Source organism: Eptesicus fuscus, chromosome 7 (genome assembly GCF_027574615.1).
Source record: "Eptesicus fuscus isolate TK198812 chromosome 7, DD_ASM_mEF_20220401, whole genome shotgun sequence".
Taxonomy (NCBI): Eukaryota; Metazoa; Chordata; class Mammalia; order Chiroptera; family Vespertilionidae; genus Eptesicus; species Eptesicus fuscus.
Window position 1 is genome coordinate 99,293,248 of NC_072479.1, and position 25,219 is coordinate 99,318,466.

The window sequence follows — 25,219 nt, forward strand, 5'->3', positions numbered from 1 at the left end:
TTATAGGTCGATGCTCAACCACTGAGCCACACCGGCCGGGCAGGGATGAAATGCATCTTACTCTGGGGCAGGGACTGTGCTTGAGGCTGCGTGGGGCCAGAAAAGTCACATTGTGTGTGTGTGTGTGTGTGTGTGCGCGCGTGTGTACACGTGTGCACAGGCAAATGGATGTGTGGCCCCAAGTCTGGTGGGCAGAAGGCACCGTCTGGTCTGCAGAAGCTTCCCGGCCGCCTGTAGGCAGGAGGCTGGCAGGGACGGGCGGGTCCCTTCTCAGGGGCGGCTGGAGGCCCGGAGGTTGGGAACAGCCACTGCCTTCTGGACCCTCATTCAGCGCTCCTTGTCCCTTTCCTCCCATCCATGCACCACCGGTCCATCCGCCATCCTGCCACAGAGGACACATGCCCATCAGCGTCCCTGCTCCATCACCGCTGTCCAGAGCCCACACACACCTGCCACTCAGAGGACACCAGGGCCCATCACCCAGCCAGGAGCACAGGGCACCAGCTGACAGGGAAGGTCTTTGTCTCCCTCCCGCCCCCGCCCCCCAGCCAGGCCAGAGGGAGGCAGTGAAGGGGCAGCCACTCCCACCCCCTCCAAGTCCCTCCAGCAAATCCCTGAAGGGGAAGGGGAGGGGAGGGGAGGGAAGGGGAGGGGAGGGGAGGGGGTGGGAGTCAAATCAGCTGTGAGACTGAACTTTGAGGCTGGACTGGGTCAGGCTTCCAAGTGATGAGAATGAGGGGCCCAAAGGCGGGGAGAGATGGGAGGCCGGGGTGGCCCAGGGCGGTGGTGGGAGGAGGTGGGGTTTGCGGAGAGACTTGCCTCTGCCGGGAAGAGGAAGAAGGAAGATGGCCGGAGGTTCCAGTGCCACCTGGAAGGGGGAGGACAGCTCAGAGACACAGGGAGAGCCAGCCCGCGTGGCTCAGGGGCTGAGCAGCGGCCTGTGAACCAGGAGGTCTCCGCTGGATTCCCGGTCAGGGCATGTGCCTGGGTTGCCGGCTCCATCCCCAGTGGAGGGCGTGCAGGAGGCAGCCGATCAATGGTTCTCTCTCATCATTGATGGTCCTGTCTTTCTCTCCCTCTCCCTTCCTCTCTAAAATCAATAAAAAATATATTAAAAAAAAAAAAAAAGAACCAGAGAGGAGTCAGGGGCAAGTGAGCCGCCCCCCCCCCCCCCCCCCCCCCCCGCAGGCGGCCAGACACAGGCGGGAGGGAGCATGCACCCTGAAAGGTTCGGAAGGACAGACCTATGGTAAGACGCCACGGGAAAGTGTCTTCTGTGGACCGAATGTCACCCCGAGACCTCCCGGGGAGGTTTGCGGAAATGGAGCCGGAAGGGGTGAGGTTTCGCGTCTGAGTCAGCGCAGCCGGCAGGACCCTCAGGAAGAGGCGGAGCAGCAGGGGAAGCGGGGAAGCAGCCCCGGGGCCTCTGACCTCCGAGGACTCTGACCCTCACTGGACAGGAGGGAGGGGATTGACCATCAACTCTGCCCTCCCCCTGGGCAGTGTCTTCCTCACACGAGGCCGGAATGAATTTCTAAAGGCTAATCTGACCATGTCTCACAGGTCTGCACCCCCAAACCCCAACACAGCCCTGAAACCCTTCGCTTGCTCTCAGGTTCAAGATGAACTTGCTGGCCCGGCCCCCAAGGCTGTGCAGGGGGAAGGCAGGGCCTTGCCAGACTCTCCGGGAGCGAGGCACTGAGACACACAGGCTGTCCTTCACACCTGACCCAGGGCCTTTGTACCTGCTGCCTCCTCTAGAACTGCCCCGCCCCCAGGGCAGATTCCGGCCAAGGGCACAGGCCTGGGTTACTCACCTCTCAGGACCCAGCTCCCACCGGTGACTCCTGATCTCCTGACCAGGTCACTCATCCCTCTGGATGCACCTCCTCGACGGCACTGGCAACGAGGAATGGAATGGCCACAGCGGCTCAGAGCCCACGCCTTGGACCTGTCCTCGTTCATGCCCTGGCACGGAGCCCGCCTTCGCTGCATCGTGAACAGACTGAACAACCCCACTTACCAGGGAGACAGGAGAACGGCCCCGCGGAGGGGCTCTAGGTGCCACAGAGGAGCAGCCACCTCCTCAGACGCCATTCCCCGGGTCCACAGCGAGCAGGGCGCCTGGACTTGTGCAGCCCAGTGTCCCCAGTCCTGTGCCCGGCGGAGAATCCCGCGACACCAGGCTCCAGGTCACGTCTGTCCTCCTGTGCGGGGCTCAAGCTCAAGCTACATGCGTGTCCCAGTCTTCTGCTCACTCACTTCAGGGCATGGGGAAGGAGCCGGTGGCAGGGCCACAGCACTTCTCTTTACCCGTGACCACAAGAACAAAAACACACCCACAATAATCATTCCTTTCTACGGAGAAATTAGAATGAGCCAGGTGCAATGCAAAATATTTGGCATGGATAATTTCATTTCAGAGAAGCCTCGGAAGTAGGTACTATTATTATCCCCATTTTACAGATAAGAAAACTGAGGCCCAGAGACATGTAGAGACTTGGCCAGGTCACAGGACTTATTCCTACTGGATTCAAAGCCAGGTCCTAGGGATGTGCTTAACCACCAGGATTTATTATTTTTTAAAAATATATTTTATTGATTTTTTACAGAGAGGAAGGGAGAGAGATAGTGTTAGAAACATTGATGAGAGAAGAAACATCGATCAGCTGCCTTCTGCACACCCCCTGCTGGGGATGTGCCTTCAACCAAGGTACATGCCCTTGACTGGAATCGAACCTGGGACCCTTGAGTCCGCAGGCTGATGCTCTATCCACTGAGCCAAACCGGTTAGGGCAACCACCAGGACTTAGAAGGAAAAACAGCCCAGCTGGCATGGCTCAGTGGTCAAGTATTGACCTATGAACCAGCAGGTCGAGTATCGACCTATGAACCTGTGAGGGCACATGCCCGGGTTGCAAGCTCAAATCCCCAGTATGGGGGTGTACAGAGGCGGCTGATCAGGTAGCTGATTGATTATTCTCTCTCATCATTGACTAGAGGCCTGGTGCACAAATTCCTGTGGGATCAGTCCGAAACTGGCTCTCTGACATCCCCCGAGGGGTCCTGGATTGTGAGAGGGTGCAGGCCAGGCCAATGGACCCCACTGATGCACGATCAAGGCCAGGGAGGGACGCAGGAGGTTGGCCAGCCAGGGAGAGACCACAGCAGGGCTCCAGGGCATATCCGGCCCGTCTAGCTCAGTCCCAATCAGCTGGACCCCAGAAGCAAACTAACCTACCGGTCAGAGTGTCTGCCCCCTGGTGGTCAGTGCACATCATAGTGAGCAGTTGAGTGGCCTTAGCATATCATTAGCATATTATGCTTTGATTGATTGAATGGATGACTGGACACTTAGCATATTAGGCTTTTATTATACTGAGTGGCCAGATTATTATGATCTTTGAATGCATAATAATCTGGCCACTCAGTGTGTGTGTGTGTGTGTGTGTGTGTGTGTGTGTGTGTGTGTGTATTAGAGGCCCAGTGCATGAATTCATGCATGGGTGGGGTCCAGCCAGCCTGGCCAGGGGGAGGGGACATGGACGGTTGGCTGACCTGCCTGCTGGTTGAACTCCTGGTCGAGGGGACAATTTGCATATTAGCCTTTTATTATATAGGATATACACTGAGTGGCCAGATTATTATGTGTTCAGAGATCATAATAATCTGGCCACTCAGTGTATATAGGATGTTGCAAACTCTCCCTCCCTCTCATTTCCTCTCTGAAATGAATAAATAAGTGTGTGTGTGTGTGTGTGTGTGTGTGTGTGTGTGTATATATATATATAATATTATTTTTTTTTTAATATTAGGAAGAACAGTGTCATGTATATTAATAGATCCCGTTTCCCCTTGCTTAGTGACCACTTCCCGTTCGACACAAAGGCACTTTTCCTGTCCTACACAATCAGTCACAGGCCTGATCAAAGCAAATTAAAAATCTGGTACTGAAATGCTTCTGAACTCTGCCACCCATCAGCTGGGTGAGACAAATCTAGAACATGGGACACTTTCAATGTAACCAACCTGTCTCTTCAAAACAATTCTTTGAGCCCTAGCTGGTTTGGCTCCGTGGATAGAGCATCAGCCTGCAGACTGAAGGGTCCCTGGTTCTATTCCGGCCAAGAGCACATGCCTGGGTTGCGGGCTCCGTCCCCAGTAGGGGGCGTGTAGGAGGCAGCCAATCAATGATTCTCTCTCATCATTGATGTTTCTCTCTCCCTCTTCTTCTCTAAAATCAATAAAATATATTTTAAAAACAACAACAATTCTTTGAGTCTATGGAGTCTATGTCATGAAGGACACTGACAAGACAACCTGGACTGAATTGGGGGGAAGGGGACCCTAAGAACCGCTTTGGAGAACCCGGGGGGAAAGTTGCATGTGGGCTGATACTCAGGGACATTGCAGAATCAGCATTCCCTCTCTTTGGCATCATAATGACAATGTGACTGTGTCCTCGCTCTGATGGGTGAGGTGTCCTGATGCCTGCAATGTACTTCCCCGTGGGTCCAGAAGGAAAATAAGCAACGAGGAAAGAGCGAGAGAAACAGACGCAGCGCGTCACCAGCAGTGCGGGCCTGAGGACGGGGTGGGGGTGGGGGGGGCGTGGGGGGGGGCGTGGGGTTCATGGCGCTATTCATTTCAGCTTTGTGGTAGGCCTGACATTTCTTCTAAGGGAAAAGGGAGAAGGAGAGAAGCGGACGGGAAGGGGTGGTTGATGAGCCTGCTAATTCAGAGCCCCTTCCGGTTTTAGAGTCTAGGACCCTGTGCCATAACCAGGCACCACAGACTGGGTGGCTGAAACAGTAGAAACTTCTTCCCTCACAGACCCACAGGTTGAAAGTCCACGCGGCAGCGGGTTTGGCCTCTTCCGGGGCCTCTCTCCGAGGTTGCAGGCAGCTCCCTGTGTCCCCCAGGCCTTCCCTGTGCCCGCGCTCTGTGGGCACGCCTCTGCCTGGAAGGACACAGTGGCTTAGGGTTAGGGCCCACCTAACTTCCTCGCCTCTTCCTCACCCAATCTCCAAACACAGCCACATTCTGCCCGGCCTGTGTGGCTCAGTGAACCAGGAGGTCACGGTTCAATCCCCCATGTGGGGTGTGCAGCAGGCAGCCAATTAATGATTTTCTGTCATCACTGATGTTTCTCTCTCTCTCCCACTTCCTTCCTCTCTGAAATCAATAAAAATATGTTTAAAAACACAATCACATTCTGAGGTATTGGGGATTAGGGCCTTGACATGTGATTTTGGGGGACCACATTTCTGCCCATAACAGACCTAAGGCTACCTTGAGCTTCACCCCAAACTCTACAGGGGCTCAAAGAGGCCTTTTCAGTCCACCTGTTTCTCCTTCCCACGGAGCCAAAGCTGGGCTCCTGGTAGGAGGGAGAGCTGTCCCTCCACCTTCAACCCCACCCACCTTCTCCCCCGAACAGGCCTGCTCCCCCCACCATCACTCCCAGCTCACGTGACACACACACCAGCTGCCTAGCCAGCTGCTCAGGTCAAAGTCTTGCCACCCAACCTGTGACAAGGCTCCTTCCTCCCTGGATGCGGCCTAGTGGGCCTCTCCCTGGAGCCCGCAGGCCTCCACTCCCAGCCAATCAGAGCACTGATGTGTCCTTCCTCCTGCAGTCACTCAAACTTGCCCCACCCCCAGCCCCATGATAAAAATTACATTTTCTATAGAAATGTAGGGCGTATTTAAAGTTATAAAAATTAATAATTTACTTTTACCTATAATCAAGTAAAACACTCCAGAAACCTTAAACATATATCTACAGTTGACCCAGGAATTCTGCTCTTGGAGTTCTAGTTAAACCCATTATCAAAAAAAGCATAAAACACTTTTTAAAAATATATAATGAGCCAAAAGTGTGTGTGTGTGTGTGTGTATGTGTGTGTGTATATAATGTGTGTGTGTGTGTGTGTGTACTGGACAGAGAGAATGAGTGATAAAGCAAATATATTTTTATTTGCTCAGCTGGTGTGGCTCAGTGGTTGAGCATCGACCTATGAACCAGGAGGTCATGGTTTGATTCCTGGTCAGGGCACGTGCCCGGGTTTCGGGCTCCATCCCCAGTGGGGGACGTGAAAGAGGCAGTGATTCTCATCGTTGATGTTTCTATCTCTCCCTCCCTCTCTCTCCTCTCCGACATAAATAAAAATATATTAAAAATAAATAAAATAAAATTACAGTTGAGGACTGCAGTAGCATAAAGATGAATATAGATGAAGCCAGGCTGGCTTCACTAGTCTATATTTATTATTATTGCGTTCTTTCTTTTTCCCCTTCTGATTTTGAGAGAAATTTCATGAAAACACTTGTGTGGAGCCCTGGACACAAAGCCTCCTTTGCATCCCCGAGAAACCAGCTTACTTACCTGTGATGCCGGACACTAAACAGGCCCGGGGCTGCCTGTCACTACTCGAGCCAAACTAAGCAGAGACAGAGTTGAATCACATACGAGCGTTTGTTACAATCACACAGCTGCATGGGAGAGCAGCAGGTCACCTTGGAAACTGCCCTCCCCGCCCCGCCAGGTCTGGCCTTCAGGTGCTCAAAGCCTGATAACAAGGTGGCTAATCTTCCATGATGTGGGAACACTCAGCCCCGCTCGGTCCTGGGGCCGCAGAATGGTCCACATTCCTGAGGCCGGCTCCTGGAACAGGGTCAGGGTCCAGGCACAGCAACCCAGTCAAAGCATGTCCTGTCCTCGGTCTGCTTTTAAAGTGCATTTCTTTTTATAGCCCTGTTTTCCTTCTTGCGACACAGCCCCCAGGTTCCCAGGGTCTGTAAGAAAACCTCTTGTCCATAGTTAGTAAGGTGAATAATCATTAAACCACTGTGTCCTATTCTCATCACATGCCCATTCCCCCTTTGACCTGCTTCCCGGACCTGGGCCTCCCGGGCCCTCCCCCTCCCCTTCTTCCTCCCTTTGCCTCACCTTTCCATCCAGACCTTGGCGGGGAGGGGAAGGCTGGCTCCTGGTAGGAGAGAGAGATCGAAGTATATTAAAAAATAAGACAGACAATTCTCTGACTGAATTATGCCCCTCCCCTAGTGTGTGAAAGCCACTGAGATTATTTTTTGTTTTAAATACCCCTTCTTATCTTTCTCTTCCAATAGGAAAAACAAATAGGAAGCAACGCTTTAACAGCAGGGGCTGGGCCCACTGAACGGATTTTTGTGCAGCCTTTGAAGTAGTGCTTACATGAAAGGGGCTTGTACTAATTTGAGAAAACAGTGATGTTAGGCAAAAGGGAGGAAAAGGTATAAAACAAGACATTATAATGGCAGCCAGCCCTAGCCAGTTGCTCAGTGGTTAGAGCGTCGGCCTGTGAACTGAAGGTTCTCGGGTTCGATTCCCATCAAGGGCACTTACCTCAGTTGCAGGATCCATGCCCCAATTTGGGGGGGGGGGGGGGGCGGCTACGTGCAGGAGGCAACCAATCGACGTGTCTCTCGAACTTCCGTGTTTCTGTCTCTCCCCCTCCCTTCCACTCTCTCTAAAAAAAAAAATATTAGCAGCCACATTATTGGCATAGAAAAAGATTAAAGAAAAACCTATTTCTTAAGCTGTATTCGTATAATTGTTTTTTACATATAAACATAATGTATATATACTGCTTTGTGAGTATGATAGATACAGTTTAGCATTTTTTAATCCTAAAAATATACACTAGATTCTAGTGACTAGAATATGAATGGCTGTCTTCAGGCATGGGATTATTAGACTTAAATGTTAGGTGGTCAGGCAGTATTTCTTAACTGGTGAATAAAAATGGATTACTTATTATTTGCAGATTTTTAGTATTTCCTACAACTTTTGTGATATACTATGTCAGTACAGTTTGGGTAATATTATTATACTTAAAATCCTTTTATTCTTGAAATATTAATGTTTATCGCATGTAATATTATTATATGTAAGATAATTTTTCTTAAATAATTGGTGTTTATTGCATGTAACATTATCATTTAAAATCATTTTCTTGAGATATTAATGTTTATTGCATGTAATGTTATTATATTTAATAACATTTTTCTTGAAATATTAAGGTTTACTGCATGTAACATTATTATATTTAAAATCATTTTTCTTTTTTAAAAATATATCTTATTGATTTTTTTACAGAGAGGAAGGGAGAGGGATAGAGAGTTAACATCGATGAGAGAGAAACATGGATCAGCTGCCTCCTGCACACCCCCTACTGGGGATGTGCCCACAACCAAGGTACATGCCCTTGACCGGAATCGAACCTGGGACCCTTGAGTCTGCAGGCCGACGCTCTATCCACTGAGCCAAACCAGTTAGGCTAAAATCGTTTTTCTTGGGAAAAAAAAAAAAAGAACAATCCAAAGACAGGAAGAAAATATTTCTAGCCCTGGCCGGTGTGGCTCAGTTGATTGGACATTGTCTGATGCACCAGGAAAAAAAAAAAAGGATTATTCAGCCCTGGCCTGTGGACTGTAAGGGTCCCTGGTTCGATTCCCGTTAAGGGCGCACATGCCTGGGTTTCGGGCTTGATCCCCAGTAGGGGGCGTGCAGGAGGCAGCCGATCTATGATTCTCTCTCATTGATGTTTCTATCTCTCCCTCTCTAAAATCAATTTTTTTTAAAAAAGGATTATTTAACAATCTTGTTTGTTTAAAAGTCAAGAATGGTAATAGACCCACGGGATGTCATCAAGTGAAAGGAGCTTACCTCAGTTTTAAGATGGGGAATCGGGCCCCAGAGAGACACCAAGTGTGCCTTGAATTGGGCAGAAGGACGTCGTCCCATCACTCAATCCTGCCAACAGCCTCCCAGGCCGCTTCCGCAGTTGCCACCCTGCTGGGGAGAGACCTATTTCTTAAGCTGTATTTGTGTTATATTATTGTTTTTTACATATAATTTGTTAAGGTCCCCAGTGAGTGTCTGCCACTGCAGGGCTCTAAGCCGCCCAACAGCCCTGCACGGGGAGAGGTGACGAGGCAGGGGGTCGGGGTACAGAGGCGCGCGGAGTTCCCATCCAGGGACCGCTCGGGGCGCCCGATCCTGCTGAGTAATCCTTTCCCCAGCCGGCGCGAGGCAGCGCCTTTCTTTCTGAGTCAAGGACACCGGCGGCTTTTTGCTGAGTCACGGTCCCGAGGTCTGTTTTCGCTGAGTCACGCTGTCAGCTGCCACGGTTTAATCCCTTGGGCCAAAGTCCTGGCGTCCTGTCCGGTGGAACAGAGGCAGCGACTCCCTGGGGCCTGGCACGTACTGGCTGACCTCAGAGTCCTGGCAAAGCCAAGTCCCCCCTTCCCCCTCCTCCCACAGGTTCTCAGCCTGTTGTCCTCCCTGTCCCCGATTTAGGAAACCGAATGTTTCTCAGTGGCCTCCCACAGGTCAGGGGGCTTCATTAAGTCGTAGAGCAGGGTGGGGTGGACATTTCGATCCTAATTAGAGGGACAAAGGCCAAATAGCCCGCCGGAACTTTCCCAAAACAAGATCATGAAACGCTGGCTGCCCGGAGCAAAGAAGCAGGACAAAGAAATGCAAGGCAGGACCTGGGTTGGAACCCCAGGGCAATAGGCGAATGGGATGTATGGGCTTTAGTAAGGAATGTGCATGGAAGTCAAATCCTGGTGTCTGTGATTGTACTGCGGTTACAAAAAACTATCCTGCTAAAGAATCTGGGGGGAAAGGGACATGATGCCAGCAACTTACTATCAAATGAGCCAGAAATATGTATAATATATATATAATGTACTGGTGTGTATGTATGTGATGGAGAAAGAGAATGAGGGGTAAAACAAATATGACAAAATACTGCTGAATCTAGGAGACAATATACAGCAGGGGTCCTCAAACTACGGCCTGCCGAGGACATTTATCCGGCCCGCCGGGTGTTTTTGCCGCCGCTGCCTGTCCTGCTTAGCAGCCAACTCGTCCCGGGCCCGCAGTGCGCATGTGTGGAATGTGCGCCGCACTCTCCGACTCCCCTCCTTCTCTCTGAGGGACAGTGAACTGGCCCCCTGTTTAAAAAGTTTGAGGACCCCTGATATACAGGAACCCTCTGTACTTTTTATTCTTGCAGCTTTCCTGGACATTTGAAATCATTTCAAAGTAGTTTACTTTTAGAGAGAAAAAGAAGAGTAAAGATCAGGTATCTGAGATTCAAAACTCCCAAATGAGAGTAAGGTTTGGCAGATGTTAGTGACCCCACCTTACTCAGAACCATCCAGAAATTTCTAGATAGGAAAAGGCTCTGGCGGAATCCTGAGAGGAACCGGATGTGGCTCTCTGACCAAACCTGAGGTTCCTCTGTGCCAACCCCTCCCACCCCCGGCCCAGTCCTGAGCTTCTTACAGATATTAAACCGACTGAATTCTCACCACATCCCCTTGAGCTGATTTTGACAAATGAGAAAACAAAAGCTGAGGGGGGTTAAAGTGCACGGACATAAGTCATGGATACCAGACTGGACTGCAGTTCTTTTGCTAAGAGCTCATTGCTTTAAACAGTCTGCACTACCTGGAAGTGCCTTGGTCAGTTGGACCAGGTCCTGGGGCCACAGTCAGGCTCCATGTTGGCCAGGCCATCACTGGCCTGTGCTAGTGGAGGCTGGACATTGTTGGAGAAAGATGTTGCTTTGTCTACCCTGCCCCCCACGGCCTCAAGCTCAGAGTCTCTGGACAGCTGATTGTTGAACTTGAGTTGTGTTTTAGAGACAGATGCACCTGATCTGGAGTCCCAGGTGAGCTGGGTGACCACAGGCAGGGAATTTAACTCAGCTAAGCCTCACTCATGAAAAGTGTGGGGACTGGCTGCCTTGTGCCAGGCTCTGGGGAAGGAAGGTAAACTCCACGAGGTCCTTGCTGCCCTCACAGAGCTCACCTTCTGGGTGGGGCCCCTGGGACACAGGGAGCTCAGGGGAGGCCCCATCATGTGAAGGGAAAACGTCAGGGAAGTCTAGGCTGAGTCTGTCCCACAGCTTTAGTGAGACATAGTTGCTCTGGCCCGGTAGCTCGGTTGGTTGGAGCAACGTCCAGATACACCGAGGTTGCGGGAGTCAATCAATGAATGCAGGAGGAGTGGAACGGCAGATGGATGTTTCCCTTTCTCTAGGGTCAATTAATGAAAAAAAAAATGTTTTTTAATTATCTTTTTAATAAATGTAATTGACATACAAAACTTTACATATTTCAAGTGTATAATTTGATTAGTTTTAATAAGTACAACCTGCCCTGACCAGTTTGGTTCAGTTGATAGAGCGTTGGCCTGCGGACTCAAGGGTCCCAGGTTCGATTCCGGTCAAGGGCATGTACCTTGGTTGCTGGCACATACCCAGTGGGGAGTGTGCGGGAGGCAGCTGATCAATGTTTCTCTCTCATCGATGTTTCTAACTCTCTATCCCTCTCCCCTCCTCTCTGTAAAAAAAAATCAATAAAATATATATATTTTTAAAAATAAGTACAACCTGTGATACCATCTCCACAATCAAGATAAGGAACTTATTCACCACTCCCCAAAGTTTCCTCACGGTCCTTTGTAAACCCCTCTTCGTGCCCCCTTCCAGGTCTGATTAGATTTTCTAGAGTTTTATATAATTCTATATACATTTTATATACAATTTTATGTTTATGTAAATAGACAGTAAGCATCTTTTTTTGCGGGTCTGGCTTTTTTAAAAAATATATTTTTATTGATTTCAGAGAGGAAAGGAAAGGGAGAGAGAGAGAGAGAAGCATCAATGATGAGAGAGAATTGATTGGCTGCCTCCTGCATGCCCTCCTCCGGGGACCGAGCCTACAACCCACATGTTCCCCGCCAGGGAATCGAACCATGACTTCCTGGTCCACATGTTGACGCTCAACCACTGAGCCACACTGGCTGTGCTGTTTATTCCTTTTTATTGATGAGTATCCAGTGTATGTCATACCTCAATATGCTAATCGGTTTACCTGCTGATAGACATGTGGGTTGTTTCCAGTTTGGAACTATTACAAACCAAGCCAGTGTGACCATTCATGTACAAACCTTTGTGTGGACACGTGTTTTCATCCTCATCCTATAAAACACTACTATGCAAGATCGAATGAATAGCAGAACAACCAGCGGAATGACTGGTTGCTATGACGCGCACTGACAACCAGGGGGCAGATGTTCAACGCAGGAGCTGCCCCCAGGCCAGCCAAGGTGGGCCCCAGCAGGGGCCCCCCGACCACCCCGCCAGTCACCCCACAGATCAGCCCTGATCACTGGCCAGGCCTAGGGACCCTATCCATGCACAAATTTTGTGCACCAGGCCTCTAGTCTATATATATATAAAAGGCTAAGTGAGCGGCTGTCTGACTGTCCAATTGGCCAGCCGGCCAGCCGGTATATAAGATGCGCACTGGCAATTTAAAAATAAACGTTGACTCTTGCATGAGCGATACATATAAAGCTCTCACTGGCGCCAATCACATGCATGTGCTTCGATCTGTCATTGTTTTTTTGTTTGTTTGTTTTTTAAATACATTTTATTGATTTTTTACAGAGAGGAAGGGAGAGGGATAGAGAGTTAGAAACATCAGATGAGAGAGAAACATGGATCAGATGCCTCCTGCACACCCCCTACTGGGCATGTGCCCGCAACCAAGATACATGCCCTTGACCGGAATCAAACCTGGGATCCTTCAGTCTGCAGGCCGACGCTCTATCCACTGAGCCAAACCGGCTAGGGCTGATCTGTCATTGTTGATCATGAATTTGGTTGACCCTTCTATTATAGAGAAAGGGCAAGTAGCGATATTAAAATATTTCTTCTAATTAATTTCCTTTCAATGTGCATGAATCTGTGCACCAGGCCACTAGTAGATAAATAAACAACTATGAGTGGAATGGCTGGGTTGTATGGCAGGTGTATGTTTGCCTCGTAAGAAATTACCAAACAGAAAAGAAAAAGAAAGAGGGGGGAAAAAAAAAAAAAGAAATTACCGGTTTTCCTAAGTGGTTGTACTGTAGGGGAGAAAAAAACAAAACAAAACACATTTTCCTCTACTCTCCTAGTTCTCCAGTGAGGCCCTAGAAATCAAACTGACAAGACAAATTAACAAGAGAAACAAATAGTCTATGAACACTGGTAGCAGGAACTCGAGAAATTCAGGGATGAGTAACTAAAAGGCATGGTTAAAACTGGGCTTGTATAGCCCCTTAACAAAGAACAATACATTTGTAGGGAAAGTGACCAGACAAAGAAAAGACAGCAGGCTGTGGCAGGGGAAATATGTGGGGGGGGGGGGAAAGGACGGGAGATAAGGGTTAATTTGGGAAGGTTTGTTATTTGGATTCCTCTGGGTGCCATCTCTGGGCTGATAAGAATCTAGAGTTATCTCAGGTGATTAAGAATCTAAGCCTGCTTCTAGGCAAAGGAGGGCAAAGGCAGAGAGCCACTTTGGCATTTGCTGTTTCTCAATTGTCTGCAGCACATTTATTGGGGTGGCGTATTTTGACTTCCTACAGCATCATTTTATGTTCTCACCAGCTGTGAGATTCCAGTTGTTCCATCTCAACAATAGGAGTAGACAGTCTTATTTTTTTAAAATATATTTTATTGATTTTTAACAGAGAGGAAGGGAGAGGGATAGAGAGTTAGAAACATCTAACTCCTGGGCCCCAGGGGCATACAGCTCCCAGCCAGGTTAGAATGTGCTTTCTTTAATCAGAACCAAACAATCAAGGTTAACAGAGCAGGATTAATACTTCTTATAACTATAACTAGTCCCCAATATTCTATTTCTGCCCCTAACATAACCAACTAAGCTACCCAGCCCGGGCAACAGTCTTTTTAATTTTAGCCATTTAAATAGGTGTGTAGTAAAAAAAAAAAAAAAAAAAAAAAAAAGTAGTGGTATCTCATTGTGGCTTTAATTTGCATTTTCCTGATGACCTATGAAGTTGAACATCTTTTCATAACATTGTCTTTTGAAGAACAAAAGTTTCTGGTGTTTTGTTTTTTTTTTAATAAAGTTCCATTGGTTGAATTTTTCCCCTGACATGTTGTGCTATATTTGACAAATCTGCCAAATCTAAGATCACCAAGATTTTCCTTTATGATTTATTCTATAGAATAAATTTTATAGATTTAGCTCTTTCTTTGCAGTCAGGATCCCTTTCTGGGCTGAGTATTGGAAGATGACGAGCTTGGCAAATGGGTGAGAGGGCATTCTGGGCAGGAGGACCAGGACAGAGGGCAAGGTGTGCCAGGCTAGAGAGCTCGTACTTTCTCCCAAGGGCAATGGGGAGCTGTTAGGAGCAGAAACCGAATATTGGGGACTAGCTATAGCTATAACAAATATTAACCATGCTCTGTTAACCTTGATTGTTTGGTTCTGATTACAGAAAGCACAGTCTAACCTGGCCAGGAGCTGTGCACCCCGGGACCTGGCAGTCAATCTTGGAATGCTGCCCATTCTCATTCGAGAACTACCTGTTACCATGGAAAGAAAAACAACCTTCTTGTCCAAACAATGAAGTCCAACCCCCAGCCCACATTGCCTACCTCCCCATGTAATGTTTGTCCTCCCCAATAAGCAGCTGGTTTATGGGGGTACAGACCAGATGTTCGTGGATGACCTGCTGCTCTCCCATACTGCCGGCATCACTGGAATGAGCACTCACATATATGACTCAGCCCTGTCTCTGCTTCATTGGCTCACGTAGCGACAGGCAGCCGGGACCCAGGGGTTGTCTGGTTTCAGAGCGACAGAAGGCTGCAGTCACCTCAGTTGCCTTATCTGCAAAATTGGGGACAAGAGGGGGAGTAAGGGAGACCAAGAATGGATGGAAAGGTGTTCCATCGCCAGCTGGTCTTCTCCTGACCTTTGTGGCTCCCAGCCCTCCCAGGAGGCTCATGATCAGCACCCAGAGTGGACGAAAAGGGGCCACCTGCTACCCTGACTAGCGCAGAGAAGGGGTGCCTGGCCACCTTGCAAACTTGGAGACCTGAGTAACCACAAAGGGTGGTCTGAAATGAACACTTTTCCCCTAACTGAAGCCCTTTAGGGTGGGCAGGCATGTCCTAAGGCAGCGTTTTTCCCTAACAAACACTAAGCCTTTCTAAGGTGATGTGTCTAATGAACACGCCTTTGCAAAAACAAAGTAATTTCCCTTTTTCCGGACCCCTCAAAGCACAGGCTCTCGGCCAGACCAAAACCCCTTCATTGTTACTGAGCTATAGTTGTTGATGGTTAACCATACTGCACCCATCTAAGTAAAAGAAGTATGTCTATCACTTTACCTTCTATCCAATCCCGAGGTCCCCGCCACACTCTTTGCTCATCGATCACCAATAGATTTCACATAACCCACTTATGTCTCCTCCTTTGATTGCCATTCTCTGGGGCAATCCGTTGAGATTCTGCTTCCTGGCAATGGTCATGTTTGGCTCAAATAAACTAAAAAAAAAAAAAATTTGTTTTTTAAAGATGGCCCGCTTCACGAATTTGTGTGTCATCCTTGCGCAGGGGCCATGCTAATTGTCGCTGTATCGTTCCAAGTTTAGTATATGTGCTGCCGAAGTGAGCACTCAGAAAATTCTTTAGTTTTGAATGTTTCTTACGTTAACACCGGTATTACATGTTAACCTTTCCTGGCGACTGTCTAACTTCTTTCCCGAGCTCTTTCATGAGGAGTGCTCCCCTTCTGGCTCTTATATGTGCAGCAAACATTTCCCCCATCTGTGAGGGGTTTCACCCCTGCTGACACGCCAGGCAGCTCCCCAGTCCAGTGTGGGCATGTTTTCCGACGTGGGCTTGTCTGCCGTGTGAGGAAGGCGGTGCTCCGTTTAGGCTGCCCCGGGGTCCCAGGCATGTCCTCTGGGGTCTGCGTGGGCTCAGGAAACCCTGTGTGACCTCATTTATCAGGGGTGCTCAGGAGGGGGGTCTCTCCATTTTCCCGGGACACCGCCCAGCGGAAACAAGAGACTCCCCCTAAGCTGGGGCCTCGCCTCTGCTCCTCACTCTGAGGAGCTCCAGAGCCACAATCTGGTCCCTCCCTGCAGCCCAAACCGCTTCTCTTTTTCCAGGCGGCAGGCGGTGCCAGGAGTGCTGAGTCGAGATTTCCTCACTCGCCACGTGCAGCTGCATTTCTGCTGTGTCATGGTTGGGAGGGGGGACTCACGGAGACAGGCGGGTTTTGCTGAGTCACTGGCTGCTTCCTCAGCCTCCCTCTGGTGGGTGAAAGGGCAGCTTTCCAGGCAGGCAGGAGGAAGTGAAACTTCTAGAAGAGGACAAATGACTCCTGTTTATCACATTGTTTGCAAAGCCCCTGTCCATACAGCTCAACATTTATTTGTCTGACACTGAGCTGCTGAGCTTCCCCCATCGCAGTAAACCGGCAGTTCTGTCTTCCCAGCTGGTTGAACCCAAAAACTCTGGAGTTATCCTTGAGTGCAATTCTCTCTCACATCCCCCCTTCCCTATTCGGAAATTCTTTCCTTGACTCGGATTGAACACTGCAATCCCCGAGTCCCCTCACCCTCGCCACCTCTCTGCCTTCTGCCACCGCCAGGGAAAGTTCTGGACTCTCCAAGACCCCTGTGCTTAGCCTGGGCCCACCCAGAAATCCAGGGTGTCCTCCCTATTCTAAAATCTGTAACCTCGAATTCACCCGCAAGGACTATTAACCTGTTCGATGTTGATGTAATTTATTCTCTGGAGGTCAGAGTCCTAGGCTGGCAGGGCTGCGTCCCCCCCTGGAGTTCTAAGGAGAATCCACTTGCTCACCATTTCTGCTTCTGAGGCTGCCTGCTTTCTGGGCTGGTGGTCCCTAACTCCACCTCCACCGAGCATGTCCTAGTCTCTCTCCCGTCCTCTGCTTCTCCTGTCACACCCCTTTCTGTGCCCGTAACCCTGCAGCCCCCTCTTACAAGGACTTTGTGATTACATTGGGCTCACTCGGATAATCCAGGATAATCTCCCATTACAAGATCGCTAATGTACTCACATCTGCAAAATCCCTTTTGCCCTGGAAAGGAACACATTCGCAGGTTCTGGGATTAGGATGTGGAAATGGGAGGGGGGCCGGGGGGAGGGGGCTTGTTTGGCAGATCCCCGGAGAAGACCGTCTGGATCATTCCTGGGGCTTGAGGAGCGGGAAGGGGAAGTCAGGAAGCTGAATAAGCAGGGGGGAGGGCTGCGAGCTCCGCAGTGGGCCAGAGGACGGAACCAGCCCGCGCTGCCCCGGCCTCCTCTGCCCGGGGGTGGGGGTGGGGGTGGGGGTGGGGGCGTCTGTCCCAGCCGAGCCCGGGGCTGCCAGTTGGAATGAGAAGCAGCCTGGACTGAGCGCTAGGAACCCCTGGTCACTGGGCTCCCTGCTGCCCGCCAGCCTCCCCCTCTGAGATGCGCGTCTCCCAGCTCTCTGGAACCCTGGGCTCCTGGGTGCCTCAAGCCCCATCCCTGGGGGCGGGTGTTTGGAAGGAGCAAAATCACACACAGCTGCTCAGATTTCCAAATGAGCTTTTTTTTTTTTTTTACGTTCTGTTTCTAAAAGCTTTGCTTTGTTTTCCAAGGCTCATGTGACCGCTGCCCCCCCCCACACCCTCCCCCTCCACCCACTCCGGCCAGGGCGCGGGCGGGGCGGGCGGGCGGGGGTGTCGCGGTGTCCCGCCTGAACCGGGATCAGCTGTTGGGTGGCAGCCACGTGACCCCCCTCCGGGTATAAATAGACGGCGCGGCCGGGCTCAGCACAGTCACTCGCTCGCCTTCTCCCACCGTCTCCACACGTCGGAGCCAGTCCCGAGCCGGTCCCGAGCCGATCCTGAGCCGATCCCGAGCCAGCGCCGTCAGAGCCGGTCCCGAGCCGGTCCCCAGCCGATCCCGAGCCAGCGCCGTCAGAGCCGGTCCCGAGCCGGTCCCGAGCCACCGCTGTCGGAGCCAGCCCCGAGCCGGTCCCCAGCCGATCCCGAGCCAGCGCCGTCAGAGCCGGTCCCGAGCCGGTCCCGAGCCACCGCTGTCGGAGCCAGCCCCGAGCCAGCGCCGGTCCCGAGTGAGCCTAGCCGCCCAGATGGAGCGCCCGCAGCCCGACAGGCAAGCACTGGGCAGGGGACGGGGACGGGACGGGCGCGGGGACCTGCTCTCCCTGCCGCCCAGACAGAGCCGGGAGCCACGCGCTGAGCCGCCGGCCGGGGTTGGGAGCGAGGAGGGTCTGGGCGCCATCCTCTCCGCACCGTGAGTTAGCTGGAGGGGCGGAAGGTGACTCACAGGCCCGCTCCCTGGCGGGGACCTGGGTGGCCCATGGCAGTGTTGCTAGGGCGCCCAGCTTCGTTGCCAGTATTTGCACTTCGGAGTGTGCTTGGCGGCGCCTCTGCGTAATGACCGAGGGTCCCTCGGGCTGCGGAGCCGGGCTGCGGGGCTCTGCCCAGGCCGCCCTGGGCCAAGCCCGCCTCCCCGCAGCTGTCAGACCTCGCGGTGGCCGCGGCGTCCCCACTTTACAGCCCAGGAAGCGGCAAGCCCAGGGTCGCTCCGCCAGCAGGTGTCTGGCTGGGGTTTGGACCTTGGTCATCGGTCCAAGCGTGGCTCCTTCCCTTCTCCCAAGGATGTGTCTGCGTGCACGGAACAGGGGGTGTTTGTTTCTCGGAAGGGGTGCGGGTGGGAGAGAAAGGAGAAATGGCAATTCTGTGGAAAAGAAGCACAGACAAACCACAGAAATACTCCCAGAAACTTGTTATTTTATTTTTAGTAAAGCACTGCTTTACTCGGGCATTTTAACACACGTATTTTATAATGAGTATATCCTAGCGGGTAATGAGATTTGGACCTGAAACCCCCACAAAGTAAATGAGTTAAATCTTCGCTCTAAAAGCGCCTCAGCGCAATCAGACACTGAGTACAGGGCTCACCCCGCCCTCTGCTCCTCCTCCCTTTCCAATGTCAGCCAGGATTTCCCCCTGGGTTTTGGGGACCATAGTACAATGCCTCCTAGTGACTGAAGAGTGTGGATGGGCTTGCATCTTTTTATTTTTTTTACATTTTTAAAAATTTATTGATTGATTTTAGAGAGAGAGGAAGGGGGGAAGAGAGAGAAGGAAACATTGATTTGTTGTTCCACGTGTTTATGCGTTCCTTGGTTGATACTTGTATATGCCCTGACCGTGGATCAAACCCACAACCCCATTGGCGTCCCCGGATGACAGTCTAACCAACTGAGCTACCCTGCCAGGGCTATGGGCCTGCATCTGAAGGCAGTTGGGAATGTGGGCTGTGGACTAGATAGTTGGGAGGCTGGACTTACTTCTGTGGAGAAGCCCAATACAGCTGAAATCTTCTGAAGGCCTGCCTACAGGCGAGGGGCACCCTCAGAGCTCAGCCTCTGGAAGAACCCTGCTCGTAACCACCCCCCCTTATTCACCCTTCCTCCCCTCCCTCTGCAGCATGCCCCAGGATTTGTCAGAGGCCCTGAAGGAGGCCACCAAGGAGGTGCACACCCGGGCAGAGAATGCCGAGTTCATGCGGAACTTTCAGAAGGGCCAGGTGACTCGAGAAGGCTTTAAGGTATGTGTCCTGGGGGAGGGTGTGACAGACGTGGGTGTGCCCAAGGCTCAGGCAGGTGTTTCAGTAGGACTGGGACTGGGGATGCTGAGGGACCAGATAGGAATGTCTTGAGAGAATCATTTTATAGATGATGACATTGAGGCTCAGAGAAGGGAGGTGACTTACCCGAGGCCACACAGCAAATCCATAGCCTGCTACATAGTATTGTGGAGGGCCCGGGGCAGTAGTGCCATCAACTGAGCACCTATTCCAAGCTGGGCATTTTACACACTTGGTACCTAATTTGTGCCTCAACCCTGAAAAGGAAGAGAAGGAAGCGAAGGCTCAAAGAGGTTAAGTAATTAATAGATGGTCACACAGCCAGTAAGTACATAGGAAAGGCCAAAGTTGGTCTCATTTCAGAGCTTGTGTCCTGACTTAATTCTAATCTACCTCGAAGGCAAGGGGTAGTATGGGTTCGAACCCTGGCTCCACCATTTCCTTTTAAAAAAAAATATTTTATTGATTTTTTACAGAGAGGAAGGGAGAGGGATAGAGAGTTAGAAACATCGATGAGAGAGAAACATTGATCAGCTGCCTCCTGCACACTCCCTACTGGGGATGTGCCTGCAACCAAGGTACATGCCCTTGACCGGAATCGAACCTGGGACCCTTGAGTCTGCAGGCCGACGCTCTATCCACTGAGCCAAACCGGTTAGGGCTCCACCATTTCCTAACAGTAAGACTGTGGACACCTCACCCTAACCTCCCTGAGCAACGTTCCCTTCACCTGTGAATGGGGTTTTCTTAAGCACTCCCTTTATGCTAGACGCCGGCTTTGCTGTTTGCCAGCATCGTTGTGCAATTCATGCAAATAGGACGCACTCGACAGAGAACCAGACAAGGGCCCAGTGTGAAAACAGCAGCACGAGGAAGGGCTTGTTCAGGCTGCACAGAGAGGGTGGGGGAGCTTTATCCCGCCACTCCGGGCACCTCTCTTTTCCATCCTGGGCCTCCCCCCACGCCCAGCCTCGGGTGCTCCAGCGAAGGGGGATTTAACAAGCCCTTGTAGGTGGCTTGGGGCCCTTGCCTACATCCTATGGGTGCTGACTCTAGCCCTTGTTCCCTCTTCCTCGTCTTCGTCTTTCCTCCTCAAAAAGATGACTTACACCCACTTGCTGTTAAGTGGCTGGGGCAGCGGGAGCAGGGAGTGGCTGCTGGAATACCCCATCGACATCCCCCCGCCCCCCGGGAGATTTGGATCTTACCGCTAAGCCACTGAGTTCAGAGTGGGCACAAGTCTGTGAGAGTGGGCGCTTAGATTATGCGGAAAGAGGTGGCATTCATCACCACGGCCTCCGATTCCGTGCTTGAGTGCCAGGCTGTGCCCAGTGCTTTACCTGTGCCGTCCTGCCCGATCGTGTAGGGTTATTCCCTTTGCACACAGCCAGAGCGTTATGTGAAACAGAAATTCCCCAGCCAAGGTGCGCTGGGCGTGTCACCCCAGCCCAGCAGCCAGAGGTGGTGGGGTTCGGCGTGGGCCTCCGGGAGGGAGAATGGGGCCCTGCAGCCGGCCACCCAGAGGTCAAAGTAGAGGCACCTGCGTCCCTTGAAGGTGCTTTCATTCAGGCGTCCCCTTGCTCAGAGCCACCGTGGCTTCCTAGCAGCATCTGGGCTGGATTCCAGCGCCATTTCTTACCGGCTGTGCAACCTCAACATCTCAGACCCTCCCGAGCCTTCGTTTGCTTTTCTGTAAAACGGGGATAGCGGCGCCTGTGTTTCTGTGAGGGTTACATTAGGCCATGTGTTTACCCTGTGGGGTAAAAAGGCTTTAGGCTCAGGAAGTGTGTCATCAGTGTTTTGTGTGTGATCAGTGTGGGGAGGTCGGAGGGGCTGGCAGGAGGTGGGAGCCCAGCCTGGGGAGGGGATGCGGGCTGCTGTTGGGATGGGGGTCCTGACCTGCTCTCTCCGGTTTCAGCTGGTGATGGCCTCGCTGTATCACATCTACAAGGCCCTGGAGGAGGAGATCGAGCGCAACAAGGAGAACCCGGTCTACGCCCCCCTCTACTTCCCGGAGGAGCTGCACCGCCGGGCGGCCCTGGAGCAGGACTTGACCTTCTGGTACGGGCCCCGCTGGCAGGAGACCATCCCCTACACACAGGCCACCCGGCGCTACGTGCAGCGGCTCCAAGAGGTGGGGCGCAGGCAGCCCGAGCTGCTGGTGGCCCACGCCTACACCCGCTACCTGGGTGACCTGTCGGGGGGCCAGGTGCTCAAGAAGATTGCCCAGAAGGCCTTGGACCTGCCCAGCTCCGGCGAGGGCCTGGCCTTCTTCACCTTCCCCAACATCGACAGCGCCACCAAGTTCAAGCAGCTGTACCGCTCCCGCATGAACTCTCTGGAGATGACCCCTGAGGTCAAGGGGAGGGTCATCGAAGAGGCCAAGACCGCCTTCCTGCTCAACATTCAGGTGAGGGTCTGGCAGCCCAGGGCTTGACTCCAGTTTGTTGCTCCTCTGTTATATAGGAGGCAGGGGGTGGGGGGGGCGTGGGGGGGGGGGGGGCGGGGATGGGGAGGGCAGAAGCCTGGGTTCTAGTTCTGCTAGGTGATCTTAGGCAAGTCCCTTAATCTCCAGCTCAGTTTCCCGTCTGTAAATGAGTAGGTCATTGTGCCTGCCTCTTAGAGCTGTGAGGGTTAAATGAGTTTATACCGGTAAAGCCGCCATAGCCGGGCCCAGCGCAGGGCCAGCCCTCTGATGTTCGCTGCTGTTCTCGTGGGGGCATGAGCGTCAGTTGTCGGACTCTGACGACACTCAAGCTGTGTGTGCACTTGAGTGTTGCCAGGTTGGCACTGCAGAGGTTGTAGGTGCCCCGGATGTGGCCTCTGACCCGGGGGGCCTCTCCGCCCAGCTGGGACGTGCCTCCAGTCCCGGGCAAGGTGGGCTTTGAGGAAAGCCTGGAAGGAGGGGTTCGTGGACAGAACTGAGGTGGGGGGTGTTCCGAGTGGGGGGTGAGGTTCCTCCTAGCCCGGATGTTGTACAGTCCTGTCGCTCTCCCCCCACCTGGAGGCGCTCTGGGGACGGGACTCCTAGCTCATGGTCTCCTGGCTCCCCGCTCCTTCCTTGCAGTCCCCCAGACAGCAAACCAAACCTGGTCGGTGGACCTTCCAAGAAAATCCATGGCTCTCAGGGGTTGGAGAAGGATGGGATTTTGAGCCAAAGCCCGTCGGAGGGCTGGCTTTTGCCCCCTGACCCCTGGTTAGCCTGGGTCCGGGCACTTAACCTGTAGGAGCTGCGGCTTCCTCATCGCAAACCCTGGCTCACGAATACCCCCCTGAAACCAGCTTTCCCAGGGGGACTCAGAGTCGTGAGGAAAGCAGGCGGCATAGACTCGGTACCACTCACGAAACGGTGCTCTGCATAGAGACTCGAAGGCTATGAATGGCGACAGGGAACCCTCAGTCCAGGGTGGGTATTGGGGAGCTTTTGGAGAAGAGCAGGCAGGCAAGCGAGTCAAATGCACTTGTAACATCTTACCTCTTAAGCTGGGTGAAAGGTACAGGAACAGTCAATATTTTTCTGAGGGGCTTTGTCCTAAATATTTCATAGCAAGGTTCCCAATCCCCCGGCAGCTGGGCCAGTGCCACCCCTCGCTGACACGTGTCTTCTGCCTTCCAGCTGTTTGAGGAGCTGCAGGAGCTGCTGCCCCGGAACGCTGAGGACCAGAGCCCCTCGCAGCCGGGCCTCCGCCGGCGGGCTGGCAGCAGGACGCAAGGTGAGGGCCTCCGGGCAGCGGCGTCTCCTCTGGGCTCCAGTATCTCTCGACTCTTCTGTCTTCTGAATGTTTTAAATAAAAAGTGGGGTGCAGGCCAAAGGGCAAGAGGTCAGCCTTCGGTGTGTGACTCTGGGCAAGCCGTGTAAGCACCCCCTGCCTCAGTTTCCCCATCCCTGAAACCAAGGGCAGTTGAGTTCGTTCTAGTTCATTGGCTCCGAAGTGGAGACTTGCACACAGAGGACTCCCCCGAAGTCAGGGGCACAGCCTTCCTCTTTGGATTTGGGCTCCTTTGAGGCCCTTGAATGATTCCTGAACAGAGACCCCTGATGTGGGGCGGGGACTCTGCAACCATTCCCAGCTGTCACCCTGCCATGGGATGCTAGGAAGACACGTAACCTTGGGGTCTTGCTGCGTCTTAGTCCCTCCCTCGTATGCCTCAAGCTGAGGTGAAGCTCACCGCCTGCGTGGGCCCACCCTAACCCCCCTGCCCTGTGGCTTTCCCGCGTGCGCCAGGACCACGTGGACCCCTGTGGGAACATGGCCAGTCCCTATGGGATTGGCTGCCTGGTGGGATGAGGTGACATTGCCTTAATGCACCAGTTCTCAAAGTGTGCGCCCTTGGAGTACCCCTGGGGGCCTGGTCTCACAGTGTGGGCTGGTTGAAAGGGCAGTAGTAGACAGCCTGGACAAGTAGTGAGCTCCCTGTCTTTGGAAGGTATTCAAGCAGTGGCTAGAGGGCCACTTGTTTGTGGTCTAGCAGAATCCTGGCATTGAGGGGGACTGGATTGGAGGCTGCTGACACCCCTCTGCTGTGTTTCTGGGAACTCAGACACCCCACCTCTGTCCACCTGTTGTTGACATGGACCCCCTTTCTCTTTCAGACTTGACGCCCACGGAGACCCCCAGAGGGAAGGCCAGTGTCTTCTCCCGGGCGCCGCTCATCCGATGGGTCCTCACACTCAGCTTTCTGGTGGCAACGGTTGCCATGGGGCTTTACGCCATGTGAATGCAGCGTGTTGGCTCCTGGGCCGTGGACTCGAGCGGAGGGCCCTCTTTCTAGAGAGGGCAGATCCCGTGGGCATGGGGAGCTGTCCGCTCCTCCCGTGCCCCCATGCCCCCCTCTCTCTGGCAAGGAGGAAGGAGTCGGCGCCGTCTTCCCAACCAAAAGCACATCCAGCCGATGCCCTGAACTTCCATGTGGACCGAGGGGTCCTGCTGGGCCCTCAGACACCCCCTTCCCCCCTCCCCGTTCCTGCAGCAGAGCCCAGAAGACGTGGCCAGAAGTAGCAACCGCCCAAACCTCCAAGCGCCCCGGGCTCGCCGTCTGCTTGTGACGTGCCTGACCGTTGCCCTGTGGGCCCTTTTCATATAAATGTGCCAGGATGTTGTGTCTTTGTCTTGTTTTTGTTGGAGCTGCTTTTTGTTCCCAGCTCAGCCTGCCTGTGGTGTTGTGGTATTTTGTTGTGTTCTGTTATAACAGCAGGGCTGGGGTGGGTTTGGGGGAGGGGAGGGGAGGGAGGGTGGGGGGGGAGGTGTTTAACAGCACTGTGGCCTTGGTCTCTAACTTGGTGAAATAATAAACTGCATTGCTGATAGTACCCTCAAGCGTTGTTCTTGGGCTCTGTGCCCCTGGGAAACGGGAACGGCCCTTTCCCTCACTTGGGCCTTGAACGGTGGGCAGCAGGGATGAGGGTGTGGGCGGCATGGGCTGGTTTGGATGTTTTCTGTCCTGAGACTAGTGTTGGTGGGTGAGCTTCAAGCGGGTGGTGGGCAACTCTTTGTGGGGACCCTGCTTGATGTGAGGCTCCCCTTCACAGAGGGTGGGCTTGCCCTCTTAGGCTGACACAAGTGGGCTCTGGGATACAATCCGAGGCCTGTGCTGTGAATCTTAGGGACCGGGCAGGACCCCTGGGTGGAAGTCCCTGCTTCTCTGCTTCAGAGCTGTGCCTTTAAGGTTA

General features: G+C 52.5%; 1 protein-coding gene, 1 long non-coding RNA gene and 1 other non-coding gene across 3 annotated transcripts; 1 reads left to right on the plus strand and 2 right to left on the minus strand.

Annotated features, from left to right (window-relative positions):
• Positions 1–818: 818 nt before the first annotated feature.
• Positions 819–2,310, minus strand: LOC129149695 (uncharacterized). The gene is made up of 4 exons (XR_008556545.1): positions 2,024–2,310; positions 1,818–1,899; positions 1,245–1,452; positions 819–868 (listed from the first exon to the last, which is right to left on the minus strand). It is a non-coding gene; the product is annotated as an uncharacterized LOC129149695 (long non-coding RNA).
• Positions 2,311–15,438: 13,128 nt separating this feature from the next.
• LOC114232706 (U6 spliceosomal RNA) lies at positions 15,439–15,545 on the minus strand. The gene has a single exon (XR_003618798.2). It is a non-coding gene; the product is annotated as a U6 spliceosomal RNA (small nuclear RNA).
• A 2,150-nt stretch (positions 15,546–17,695) lies between these two features.
• On the plus strand, positions 17,696–24,386 carry HMOX1 (heme oxygenase 1). The gene is made up of 5 exons (XM_008144692.3): positions 17,696–18,045; positions 19,389–19,509; positions 21,467–21,958; positions 23,165–23,261; positions 24,143–24,386. Exons 1-5 carry the CDS (start codon positions 18,023–18,025, stop codon positions 24,265–24,267), a joined length of 858 nt encoding a protein of 285 aa, XP_008142914.2. The 5' UTR covers positions 17,696–18,022; the 3' UTR covers positions 24,268–24,386.
• Positions 24,387–25,219: the final 833 nt, after the last annotated feature.